General features: G+C 42.5%; 1 protein-coding gene across 1 annotated transcript; it reads right to left on the bottom strand.

Annotated features, from left to right (window-relative positions):
- Positions 1 to 1,170: 1,170 nt before the first annotated feature.
- dusp3a (dual specificity phosphatase 3a) lies at positions 1,171 to 13,184 on the bottom strand. The gene is made up of 3 exons (XM_080788982.1): positions 12,730 to 13,184; positions 4,746 to 4,978; positions 1,171 to 1,427 (listed from the first exon to the last, which is right to left on the bottom strand). The coding sequence occupies exons 1-3, from the start codon at positions 12,927 to 12,929 to the stop codon at positions 1,192 to 1,194; spliced, it is 669 nt and encodes a 222-aa protein (XP_080645108.1). The 5' UTR covers positions 12,930 to 13,184; the 3' UTR covers positions 1,171 to 1,191.
- Positions 13,185 to 13,478: the final 294 nt, after the last annotated feature.

Raw genomic sequence — 13,478 nt, 5'->3', positions numbered from 1 at the left:
TGTGTGTGTGTGTGTGTGTGTGTGTGTGTGTGTGTGTGTGTGTGTGTGTGTGTGTGTGTGTGTGTGTGTGTGTTTGAATGGTGATACTGGATATTCACTGTATGGCTGTGTCATGGATTTGGCAGTAGATAACTGTGGCATGGCTAGTGTGCCTTTCTTGATACAGAAAGTGGTCCGATGTCCAATCCCTACCGGTGCATTACACGGCTAACACCAGGTGGCAGAGTCAAGAGTGGCGACGGAAGATTCTGCATAGAGTTTGTTTATTTAAATGCTAGCGAATGTGTACGAGTCTTGCACACTCTGTTTCTGGCCACATATATTGGACGTTTTAAGTTAAAAAATCAAAAATAAATAAAAAACATCTGAAAGTCAAGAGGGCAACCAAAACTGGCAGCCATCTTTTCTGTTTTCATGGAATGAACTCTGGCAGCCATCTTTTCTGTTTTCATGGAATGAACTCTGGCAGCCATCTTTTCTGTTTTCATGGAATGTTTGAACTTTTTTCTCTAACAAATCGTTTTTACAGGATGTTTTGTTTTGTCACTACCTCTTGTATGATGCCATATCCTTTGCTTTACTTCTTGATTGATTCTTTGATGTCTCATATCAAGTGAACCTCAGCTTGTCTGTAAGTCTTTCAACATTTACTACACAAGCATATAGTATCTCCATTATTTCACGCGGTTCAGGACCACTTCTGCTAGCATCGTGACAACTTTGTCGCTTCATAAAACATTCCCCGGCAGTGGGAAAACTATGGAATGATTGTGCTATATAATCTACTGTTCTGTGCCACCGCTTTGGACTTGCTGCACGCGTACAGCGGAGCACAGAACCTGTCTGGTTCGACCTGCAGATGGCTTCTTAAGAAGCTCAGGTCAAGAAGAATGACATCGACAGTAATTTGTAGTGCTTGGGGTACCAGTGGTGGCGTGTCTGAAGAGATGCCCATGTGGAATGGAGTCAGAAAAGGGAATGGCGATTGAGTACTGAGGTCACACTCTGACCCTGCGTTAAGGAGCAGGTAGAGTTAGATAGATGAGACCATACTGCAAAAATACAAAACAATGGACCCGTGGTGTCCACTTGTGTGGTTGGCAGGTTGTGCATGTATTCAATTTTTGTACACGTACTGTACAGTGTGTGTGTGTGTGTGTGTGTGTGTGTGCATCCGTGTCTCTCCTTGGCTTATTTGGTCTTTAGCTTGCCCACCTCTACATGTACGTTCAGCTTGCCCTCCTTGGCCAGCTTGTCGTGGAGCTCGCACAGCTGACGCAGGAAGCCGTCGTTGGGGCCGATCTCCCGCTTGTGCCTCACGGTGGCCACCGCCGCGCGGGCGTGCATCCTGTGGCGCTGCATGAGGTACGCCACCACCATGGTGGGAGAGCGGCTGTATCCTTCCCTGCAGTGCACGTACACCTTCCCTGGAGGACACACAGTCAGACACATACAGTACTGTGCGTCAATATTAGGCCCGGGCCAGATGGACAAAATCTAATATTAGCAATAGTTGGCCAGTGCAGAATTCATTCCATATGTTGATCTGATCCCCCCCCCCCACCCCATGCCAAAGCGCCAGCGCTCCCCCGACCCAGCAAGGGCCCTCAGGGCATCTTACTGGTACTGTATGAGTATGACAGATCTACAAGCCTACACCTTGTAGATCTATTCATAGCTTGTAGATAGATGTATGATTCTCTTATCTCTTATCTGGCCATAGGAATGCCCAGTGTGGAAATCCTGATTGGACAAAAACACACCAATATCAGCTTTTAATCAAAGTGTTTTAGCGTCTTTACTGACTCAAATGAGCTCAACGTCGCCTAATTTGCTATCTCACTACGGGTCTGAAATTACATTATTTCAAGCATTGTCATGCTGAAAGCCGTGCGGCACAAATAACAATTCTCTCTCTATGGCAACGATAGGGACGGTGGACTGTGTGTGTGTGTGTGTGTGAGTAGACCTCACAATACATGTATCAATAATATGATGTATTAAATCGCAATACCTATTACCCACACACTGTACATAATTTGGTGTTCATATATTCAAACGGGTAAGGAGTCGGACTAGTACTTCAAAGTCAAAGTCTTCCTGGGGACTGCGTGTGTGTGTGCTTGCCAAACTCAAACATTCTTTATGGAATATAGCCCACGCCTCAGGAGGAATGCACCTTGCCATTTGGAACTACCTGCTAGATTGTCAGAACGCATGCAGGGAAAGCTATTCATAGTCACATGTGACTATGAATAGCTTGGCCTCTGCAGGTGTTTAACTCGATATTCTGGCAGGCACATCCAAAATATTGAAATGTGATGTCTGCACTCTGCAGTATTTGTCCCCTGGGATGCTAAGTTTTTCGTCATCGGTTTTTAATTCTGCTCAAGTTGTTTCCTCTCCTCTCAATGTCGTTACTGTAGCCACATCGCCACTGATTTACCGTGGGCGTTGGGGTGCCTCTGCCAAATCGCCTGGGAATTAAGATGCCTTATAATTGTCAGAGGACATTAAATCCATCACCATAAAACACAGGGCTCAGGACACCAATTAAACGTGTCCCTAGTGTAGACCTTGGTGCGTCAAAATTAGCACTTGAACCACCTTTCTGCAAGCTTGTAGATCAGCAATTTTCTCAATCTCTGGAAGGTGTCTTTGCTTATGAGTATGACGTACCCAAAACAGGAACACTTAGGGTTGAAAGTGATTGAAAACACTTTGATTCATGCAATTTTACTATCATTACATTATATTTTGGGGGGGGGGGGGGGGGGGGGGGTAAGGACATTGTGACAGCTGAAGGTGACAAAATAAATGGTGAAGATAGTGACTTTTGCTAAAGGTTTAGGACAATTGGACAATTGAATGTCCTGACTTAGGTTGAAACTGAAGATTTGGTAAACAAGACAGACTTGTTTTTTTTGTTACAATGAGAATATTACAGACACAAGACAATCTACTTCAATACAGTATACACTTTTAAGAGTATATTACAGATGTAAAAGGTATGTACTACAAATGGTAAGAAATAATTCATAATAATTTACCTCAAAAACATTAAATTCTCGTTTGAATATTTGCTACTACCACCAAGATCTGCACCCATCTTATATTTTAGATTCAGGGGGGTGGGGGTCCTTTTGTTTAAATTTGAGGATTTGTGGGCCAGATTGATATATGTTGCCCATGTGTGTTAACTGTCATGAGCCAGAAATCAACCTCAACACGTCACCAGCACATGATGTTGTCTGCACACCACCGTTAGGACCTGTTTACCTCACACTAGCCCAGAAACATGCTGGATTTATTTAGGTATGGTTCAACACTGGTGAAATTGTCTTGACTCAACTGGGACGTGATCTCATAACAGAATGTGTGTCAGGGCTCAGGAGTGTGTCACATATAGCCTGAGACACGTTTGTCATATCGGCGCCTTCAGGTGGAAAAGTGAAGCTTGTAGATATGCAAATTTCACTGCTTTTGTGTGACACTCTTGTATGATGATGTGGGTCGTTCATTTTACGAAAAAACATAAATAGTTTAAATATGGAGAGAATATCGTTTCAGTGACGATATTCAGAACTGTCTTTCCCTTTGTTAAATCCAAAGGCTTGTACCTCTAAAGCTCCCTGTACATCTTCTGCCCTGAAGGAGTCTGGTGCTCTTTTTATGCCTGTCTTTTGAAGACGAGCAACACGAAGAGAATCTGTCTCAGTTTCGTGTCACAACTGGTGGGAACAAAGTGCTGTGAAGCTTGTGTTGTGACACAAGACATCAGGTTCTTTTGATCTTCTCTTTGAATGGCTTCAAATTTTGTATAGACCCCGTTCACCTTCATGTTTATACTACATTCTTATGCAAGCTTAACAATCCTAGGACATTAACTCCTGCTAACTTAGACTCAAGCAACAACAAAAGCAGCCTAATACAACTCACGATAAAAGTAGAGAGCATGTACAATTTGCATAAAGATATAGCGATAGAGATTTCTGGGCTCAGCTCCCAGGCAGATCTGTCACATTTCATACAGGCCACACATTCTGTCACAAGTTGACGGAAGATATAGTCCATGGAGACCACAGCATACAGTAAACGTTTGCATTGAAAACACACACATCTCTGGTTCTGGTGACTGATACTGTCCTTCTATTTCATGAGAGGGCAATTCTTTATGATTTTGTGCACTAGGTTGTATAGTATAATTGGATATAACTGATGTTTGTGTTTATACACGGTAAACTTTCCACAAAACATGACTGAATCAAAAATAATATTGTTTTTCCAAATTAATTGATTAACTGTTGCAGACTACAAACAGCTCTACTCTTCCTGTCTCCAGCGGCCAGCCCCAAGAAGCAGTTATTCTGCCCTTGAAAGACACCTGTGATGATGGGGCCCACTTGCGCTGCACAAGTGGACCACCAAATAATTAGCAAAACAATACGATGTAAATGATAATATAATATAATAATATAATTATTAAAATAATTAATGTAAAAAAAAAGGTTTTCACTGTGATACCGATAAATAGTAACTTAAAGTATACTACCGGTACATTAGTTCCATTGATCCAAGCTGGAACACAATCTATTGATTGATCATTAAAATAAACATTCTACTACCACTTCAAATATGCACACGTACCACCCATGTGACCTGAAGTGGTCGGTCAGATGGGTGGGCCGTGAACATTTTCAAGTGGACCCTGATCCAGGAAAAAGGCTGAGAACCTGCACATTCACCTTTGCCATTTTTGTCTGCCAGAGCCTTGTCAATGAAGTCGCCCCCCTCGTCGAAGTAGTCACTGAGGTTGAACTTCTGCGTGTCGTTGGCCTTGATGCCGTGGTACGTGATGCCCGTGCCGGTGTAGAACTCCGCGCTGGTGTTGACGTGCATGAAGCCGTTGCCCTCCGCCACGTTGAGGATGTGCGTCACGCCGAGCTTCTGCAGACGCATTACATTCTGCGCCACGAACCTGCAGATGGGAAGATCAACGCAAAGTACGGGATGAATGGAGGAGCACTCGATTTCTTCTAATGATGTTTTTGGCTATTATTATTTATTTCCTTATTTTTTAGACTTCGTCGACGTCATTTAATCGCATACAAAGATGATATTTTAACCGATAGTGAAATTAAGTCACTGGGCAGTGCGCAGACGGCACACATCGCTAATCTTTCATGATGCTCACAATCCTCATACGTGAATCTATATCAATAGACGCCCATACGTCTTCAAATAATAATGCTCACGGTTGACACCGACAGCTCAGAGTGCTTTGGTTACATAATTCCCGGTACACTCTCAGGTCTATATCAAGCAGGAGAGTCAAGATTAGGTGACCCTGGATGGGTCCCTGTGGACTTCTGGAGGTCATCTGGCATGCTCCGCAAGACTAATAAAGACCAACTTTGCCCTCCGCTTTGCTTTATGGCTGCTGGAGGGAGGAGGCGAGGCAGCCCATCTGTCTCCATGTCAGCTGCAGGGCCCCGAGCTCCTTCAGGAGGTGATGGAGAGATGCAGCTCCATGAGATCTTGGATCAGCTACGCAGTACGCACACACGCACGTGCACACACACACACGTGCACACACGCACAGCTCCTTCCCTCCTTCCTACTCAGTAATGTGTCTCCTCTCTGTGCTGTGAGAAGTCTGCTAAATTGAGTTATATTTGTTACAATAACGATAACCTAACAATTATCATTTTTTTTAAAGAAAATAGCAGATCTACAAGATCACAAGTTCACAACACGTTGCGATGTGACATTTTCACAGATTCTGTTAAGCCACCATTGTACAACAAAGTATAATACAGGGATAAGTGGTTCAGACTTTCACACATACTTATTGCCAACTCCGCATCTTCACTCTGTAACTTTAAACATAGATTGAGGGCCAGCCTCTTGAAGTTACCCTCTCCAATTTAACATAATGTAGCGCAAACACGCACGCACGCACGCACACACAGGCACACACACACACTTCACAAGTGTAAATAATGTATTTCTTGTTTTTGTTTTTGTTATTTTCCATACCTATGTTTGATTACTTTGTCTTAATATTTGTATATTACTATTTGTTTAAATTGTATATTAACTTTGGTGAGAACCACTTATAAGCCCTCCCTGGGTTTCTTTTCTCACCTGCACACACTTCTTTTATTGATGTTACCTTTTTGTACTGTTTTTATTGTGCGAAATAAACTAAACTAAAAGACTAATAGATTTAGTTGATTGTTAAAAAAAGAATCATGTCCATATGTAAGAAATTACATAATTGCCCAGCCCTCTTTTGGAGCATATGTACAGTACATACAGTAGCAGATGTTTGCATATTTATTTACAGCACACAGGCTACAGTACAGTTACTACAGTACATGCAGTACTGTATGCAGCAACCAATGCCTCTCTAGCTCTCTGCACCTGGCCTGTTCCTGCCTCCTCGCAGTCCCAAGACATTCATTATTAAGCAGTTATTAAGTAGCAAGTGTTCCTCAAACCCAACAACTGCAACTTTATACACAGGCAGCACTTTCCCCCTTCTGTTTACAAATGATTTTGGACGTGATTCAGGACTTGGCAAGGTTGGCAAAATACTTTATGTCTGTACATATTTAGTATAATGATGTGGTTTAACTTGCTCAGTGTGTATGTGTATACACCAATGTGATAGGACGTGCTGATGTGCTTCCATGAATCTTCTTAGATTATTCTATAAATTCTATAAAATCTATACATTTATTTAAAAAGAAATGTACAGTAAGTAAATCGGCTATCTTAACTATTTTCTGTTTTTGAGTGGTGCAACCACTCCTATGCAGAGTTATATGTGTCCCTGGCTGTGTCCGTCCGAGCGCGAAAATAGCGTTTGGTTGGTTTTCACCACCAAGTGTAACTGTTGCGCAGCCTAGCACACAGTGCCACACACACATTAACTGTATATATGATGATTGCGGGTGTGACAGTACAGTACAGTAGAGGGACACCCTGGGGGCCCCCACATGGTAACACTGTCATTTCTCAACCGTTCGGATGCAGGGCAGCTCACCGGAACCGGCCCGGCCCCTTGGGCGTGCTCCTGGGGGTCTGGATCTGGACGTTACGGGGACCCCCCGGGGATGAATCGATAAATTCCTATTTTGGACAGAGTTATTGTGGTAACTCTGTCCAAAATAGGAATTTATCGATTTGTTTATAAAAATTATCGATTATCGATTTCTCACAATTATTTAATGTCATTGTTTTATTGTTGAATAGATGACAGTTGATAAGGGGTGGCCAACGCAGTAACGCAGGGGTGGAGAGAAAGAGAGAAATACTGAAAGAAAGAACATTTCTGCTGGAAAGAACTGAAGACAGAGAGACAAATGCATAATAAGATCTGTTCTCTCCAACAGTCATCAACAGTGAACCCTAAAAGACAACAATAGAGATCACAACTCCACAGAAGAAAGTCAGATCACAGGGGAAACAAAGGACGATACACCTGAGGAGAAAACACTTTGCCGTGCCAAAACGCTACACTTGTGTGCGACTGAAAGATTATGTTCTATTCCTGGACACTGGGACTACAGGCCCCAGTCTGCCCAGCTAAGCGAAACACTACTGTTCAATTTGACTGGATGAATAAGCCCTGCCTAATGACAGGAAGTACTAAGTACAGTAAGCGAATGGAACCACGAAAGAGTGCTTCCATAAAGCCTACAGTGAGCTGAAATAAAAGCATCTCAGCACATGACTCAGTCACGACCCCATCCATCAATATTCAGTTCTAAGCGGTAAAGGGTGGTGATGTTTCCTTCTCCAGGGACTTGCCGCCTGAAGCTTCAAAAACAGCTTTTGCAACATACTGTAGACATAGTTTGTTGTTATGAATTTCATACATGGACAGTTTTATTATGTTGCTTGCCATAATAGTCAAGGCTGAGGCAGCATAGATAATCAGTGACCCGCCTCTCTGGACCAGACCGTGGTCAAAGCCTCGACCCTATAGGTTAATTATCAATCATTACCACCTCAGTCTCTGCCGCTCTTCTCTTAAAGAAGACACACATTCACACTTGGGAAATGCTTCAAACAACCAGGTAAATGAAAATAAAATATGTTGTGCTTTGATTAATGGTCAACTCAGTGTGTAGTGCGTACTGCGTAGCCAAGAGCACCCTCACAGATACAGCTATAGACAATGTATGGCTACTATACAACTCAAAGATCATATCAGTGACCTGACCATTCGGCAAACTGTGCACTTAATATCACATACGAGCAACCTCACTGCGGAAGGATCTCCACAGTTAGTAAATCCCAGCAGTATTACCATTTATTTTGCCGGGGCCAACATCGGGCTTATCATCTTATGTATATGTATCCAATTGAAATTCATAAATACAATTAAATATTAATTTTGCAGGAATTTCTCAGCAGAACTGCAGGAAACGTTGCGTTAAATGAATTTAGGATCCGATGAGGCCAGTATACCGCGGAATGATTTAAATGCATTTCCTGAGCCAAAATAATGTCTGCTCACAATTTAAGGTTAAATCTATCCCAATTTGATTTTCTTTGGATTACAGAAGAAAACAGAGGGCAGGTAAGGTAAGGATCATTAAGCCTAATTCCACAAGACAACAAGACAGTGATGGGTTTAAGGAAGACTGTTTCCGTATTAAGTGTTATCTGTAACTCAGATAGCCGAAGACATCGCCTGGTTCACCAAACGTCATGGCAATCTTTCCTTGATCACTTCTGAAGTCACTTGGCATCCACGATACTCTGGAATCTGTCATTTATCACAGCGGCAGCCACACTGGTGTTTTTAAGAAAAGAATGGGCAAGAGAGGCCAATAGATGGGACAGCTGCAAATCGCTCCCCCATGTATAGGGCTGCAACTAGCCATATTTTATTAGCAATTACTCTTTCGAGTGATTCGAGTCCAGTCTGCTACTGGCATCTCCAATTACGTTCCCAACTCAGATTTGAGTATGAGGATTTATACAGGCAATCTTGAAGTCATAAACTTCAAAAGATGTTGATGTTATATTTTTGACATTACGCATTTTGAAAACCAGCATGCAGGCAGCAGTCTTTAAGTCTTCTGCTTCATGTGTATACCATTACCAGGACAAGGTTTCCAACACTCTGTTTTGAGACAGAGGGGCTGGTGTATTCAAATAGATTTTGTTGTACCACTGAGCTAATGTGCTTGCATTCTGTCCTGCCCCCTTCCAGCACTGTCTTGGCAGTGAGTGGAGTAGTGATGTATTGGATGGACACAGTACTTTTCTCAGTTGCATCATGGATTTGTTCTTGCATTGTATGGTTATATAATGGAGTGAATTAGAGGTGTTCGGTTGGAAACCTTACAACACGGCATTAGAGCTCATAAAATAAATTTGAGATATTATTATTAAAATAACAGAGACAGATGAAGGCAATCATGGGTGGATTGTCCCCAGGCCTCCGGCAGAAAGACCTGCTGAAGCAGTAAGGAACTTGCCAGAATGCCGACCATGTAGTCTCAGCGAGGTTTCCCTCTCCGAACCGCTCATATCATTATCAACCACTTCGACCAAGGTACAGGTGTCAGGTGGTCTTATATTGTTATGTTCACCAGTGCCTATTGTTATGTTCGCCAGCGCCTATTTTTTTTACCGGATGTCCGCCTATTATGAAATGCCCAGAATAGGGATGATAGAGTGCATGTGTCAGGGTGCGTTCAGAGGACCCAAAAGCAGTACAACCAAAAGGCAGGATTCAAAGTTCAGGATATTTATTAAACTATAACTTAAACTTCCCATAAAATAGGGCAGGAGAAATAAGGACACAGTACACACGCTGACATGAAATGACGATCTGACAAGGAACTGAACAAACTGGGGTATATAAATAGACAAAGACTAACTAGACACAGGTGAACTCAAAATACAATCAAACACAGGATAGGCTAACAGGACTAAGAGGACACAGGTGAAAACACTGACACATCACAAGGTAGGTGAGACAAGGTAGGGAACAGTAACTAGGCAGACAGGAAACACTAGGGACCATACTACAAAATAAGATACACAAAACCAACAGAGTAACAGAAAACCAAACAGAACAGGAAGACAAGGCAAAAAACTGAACATACAGAGAATAACAGAATAAGTCTGAAGGACTGCAGTATTAGTAAACAAGTACAAAGGCAAGAATAGTAACAACAACTTCCTTTCTTGACTTATACAGCAAATACAGAACATAAATCAACCACATAACCATTAAGATCAAGCCAAATATTAGTCGAGTGGTTTGGACCTAAGTCAATGCTCAAATTCAAAGGCAGAGGAGCGGGGCGTGACAGCATGTGGTAAATGGCTTTCATTCCTTTCAAATGACTGAAACTAAATGAAAATATAAACTTCAAATAGCTAAGTTTGAGTAAGTGATGACATGCAGCAAAGAGCCTTGCAGAGTTGAGTCCATGTTAACTGCAAGAAGGACTAAAGCCTTATTTATGTTGTAAGAACTCCTGATCGGTGAGTCACCGGGGCACCCACTTGCACATTATTGTGTTGTAATTGCACTACATTGCCTATGATTAAAAAAACAAACGAATAGATCCTATTACTTTTTGCACACTAAAAAGCTATTTCAAATAACCGTCCTGAACACAATGCCTGAGATATGGGTTCATATTATGTTTGAAGGTGCATGCGTATAGCTTCTAAAACGAATGGTGTATTCCAATTTAATTCCAACATAACTTTCTTTGGTCACTTTTTTACCCCAGTCTACTGGAGCATGTACCAAAAAGTGTTTCACTTTACCTGAATTCACCATAGCCTATAGCAAACAGGTAGACACTATAGACAGACTCAAACAGGGCTTTGTGAGGATACAATATTTCTGCATACATGCACTGCATTCTTCTCACACATTCTGCAACTGGACCAGCAATACCAGGTACTGGCCTTCCTGGAATAGTAAGCTGTAAATTCCCTTAGAGCAGACTTCATTACACAGCCTACCATGGATTTATGGTTTGGCCTATAGGCTACGTATGTGTATATAATAGCCTATACCATAGATATTAACCACTTGAACCCTATACTAGGCCCCCTCTCCTGTTTTTGCTCAATACTAAATATATTCATGGTCAATATATTTAGAGATCTACAAGGTCAGTGTGTGGATATGCGTTGTGAGCTTGTAGATCTGCAATATTTCGCTGTGTGTTATCCGCAGAATAGCTTGGGTTCAAGTGTCAGACTCAGGGCTGCACTCTGCATAAGTATGATTAATTAGCCTGTGTTGATATTGGGTTCATGATGCAGGGAGAATTGTAAAGTTTCCTCAGACATAGCTCTGGTCCATAGCGTCCATAGCTCAAGTTCAGTTTTTATTGCTGCTACATGAATGGCAGGTCTTTGTATTCTTTGGAGTATATTTGTATGTTTATTGTGGCTGAGCCACAGCCAATTAAGGCAATCAGAGGACGCACACTACTACAAAGTCTACATTTAAAAGTTGATATGGCTAGACTCACTTGCAAAATGGATTTCATAGCAATATGATTTTTCCCCAGGTTAAATAAAGTTTACATGAAATAAATAATAAATAGTTATTTCATTTGAAAATGCATGAAGTAGGCTAACAACACCTAGCTGTTTGAATCCTGTTCAACCCAAGCCACCACTCCCACTCCCTTAAATCTCACATCGTGACAAACGAGAAAACATGCCAAAATGTGTTCCATAAAACTCACGTGGGATGCATGTTAAATCTCGGCAATTACTAATATGTAAGCTATTATTATAATAATAATGAAGTGGTGAGTGAGAGTCTGTGTTGAAGGGCATTATGTCATACGTGTTAACCAAAATGAGGCTGAATGTCAGGCTATTGTGTGTCGCCATACTCTAAGGTCGCCACTCGCCCTGCGTCGCCAAAGGTGTCAAACAGAGAATGTTCTATTTTTAGCCGCGCTACAGGCCAATTCGCTACAGGATTCAATGCAGGAATCCGAAAAGATATTGCGTTCATTCAATTATGTTTAATTGATCGTATCTTATGCGAAGACATCCGGCCGTCTTCTCCAATTCGCCAATATTTGCGAGTGGGCCTACCACCTACTGAGTAGCGATCAGAGAAAGAACGGCTGGATAATGATTAAATCACGATTAGATGGCAGCGATAGGCGGACGTAAAGAAAAGAACAAAACGAATGAAAGAAAAGGAAAAAATAATTGGGTGAGGGTTCATTGAGGCAAACGTGATCTTTGTGTCAAGTAGTTGTATTTCTTATTGTAATCAAATCATTGTTTTGCCTCATGCTCCACTGTCGTGGCTACCTTACCTGCTGATAGGTTGAAAGAATACCTATGTGTTTACAGCAGGCACGTCTGATTCGTGCTAGAGATGGGATGGCACACTATGATACAATGATTCAATTATTAAAAATAATTATCATAAAATCAAATAGTCCTAGGCTATACTAAAAGGTCATAAGTCATCACGCTTCTTCTATATCTGACATGTGACATGACACGTGTGTGTGTGTGTGTGTGTGTGTGTGTGTGTGTGCGTGCGTGCGTGCGTGCGTGTGTGCGTGCGTGTGTGTGTGTGTGTGTGTGTGTGTGTCCATTGATGGAAGTGGCAATTAAGTGGCCATCATCATCATCATCATCACCACCTGACCACCATGCACGATGCAGGCAGGGACTGTAACTGTATACTTTATTACTTACGCGTTGCCGATGTAGATCCTGGGGAAGACCTCGTTGAAGTGCTGCGTCGGCAGGCTGTAGAAACCGCTGCCGTTGATCAGCAGCTCATTGAGTTGTTGCACGCTGACCAGCTGGCTGTCTGGCGGCGACGCGGGGACATCCTCCACCGCGACTGGCGGCGGAGGATGCTGTTGCTGCTTCGCGGGGCTTAGTTTCTTCATGGCTCTCTCTCTCTCTCTCTCTCACCCACAGGTCCACTCCACACACTCACACACCCACTCACTCTCTCATACACACTCTGAGTGATCACTCCTCTCGCTTCTTTCTTTCACCGTGTCCGTGCATATACAAACAAGTGTCTGATTGGGCTACTACTACCAAAGAAACCCGAGTCGTTGTTGCCGTCCGTTTCCGTCGTTGCATCGTCAGTGTTGTCACACAATTGTTCCGTGCATGTCGTCGTGTGTATAGGCTAGTAGTATTCTCAATTCTCAAAACAGAATAACAGATCCTCGCCTCCGGTATATATTGGATGGAAGTGGCGGGGAGGGAGGACCCGGACAGCAACAGAGTCGACGGACGCAACAGGATCCCATGGCCCGGATAGACGCGTCGAGATGTGATTGGCTATAGTTTAGTTGGTTGTCTGGCCAACCGTTGACAACATAGTTAATGGAAACATGTGACAGACTGCCAGGGACATTCCCAGCCAAATGGAGAGTTGAATTGATATTCATTATTAATTCTGAATTCATTTCACCCATTCTTGA

Source organism: Protomyctophum bolini, assembly GCF_963924005.1.
Source record: "Protomyctophum bolini genome assembly, chromosome: 18".
NCBI classification, from domain to species: domain Eukaryota; kingdom Metazoa; phylum Chordata; class Actinopteri; order Myctophiformes; family Myctophidae; genus Protomyctophum; species Protomyctophum bolini.
This window is presented reverse-complemented; position numbering and strand designations above follow the sequence as displayed.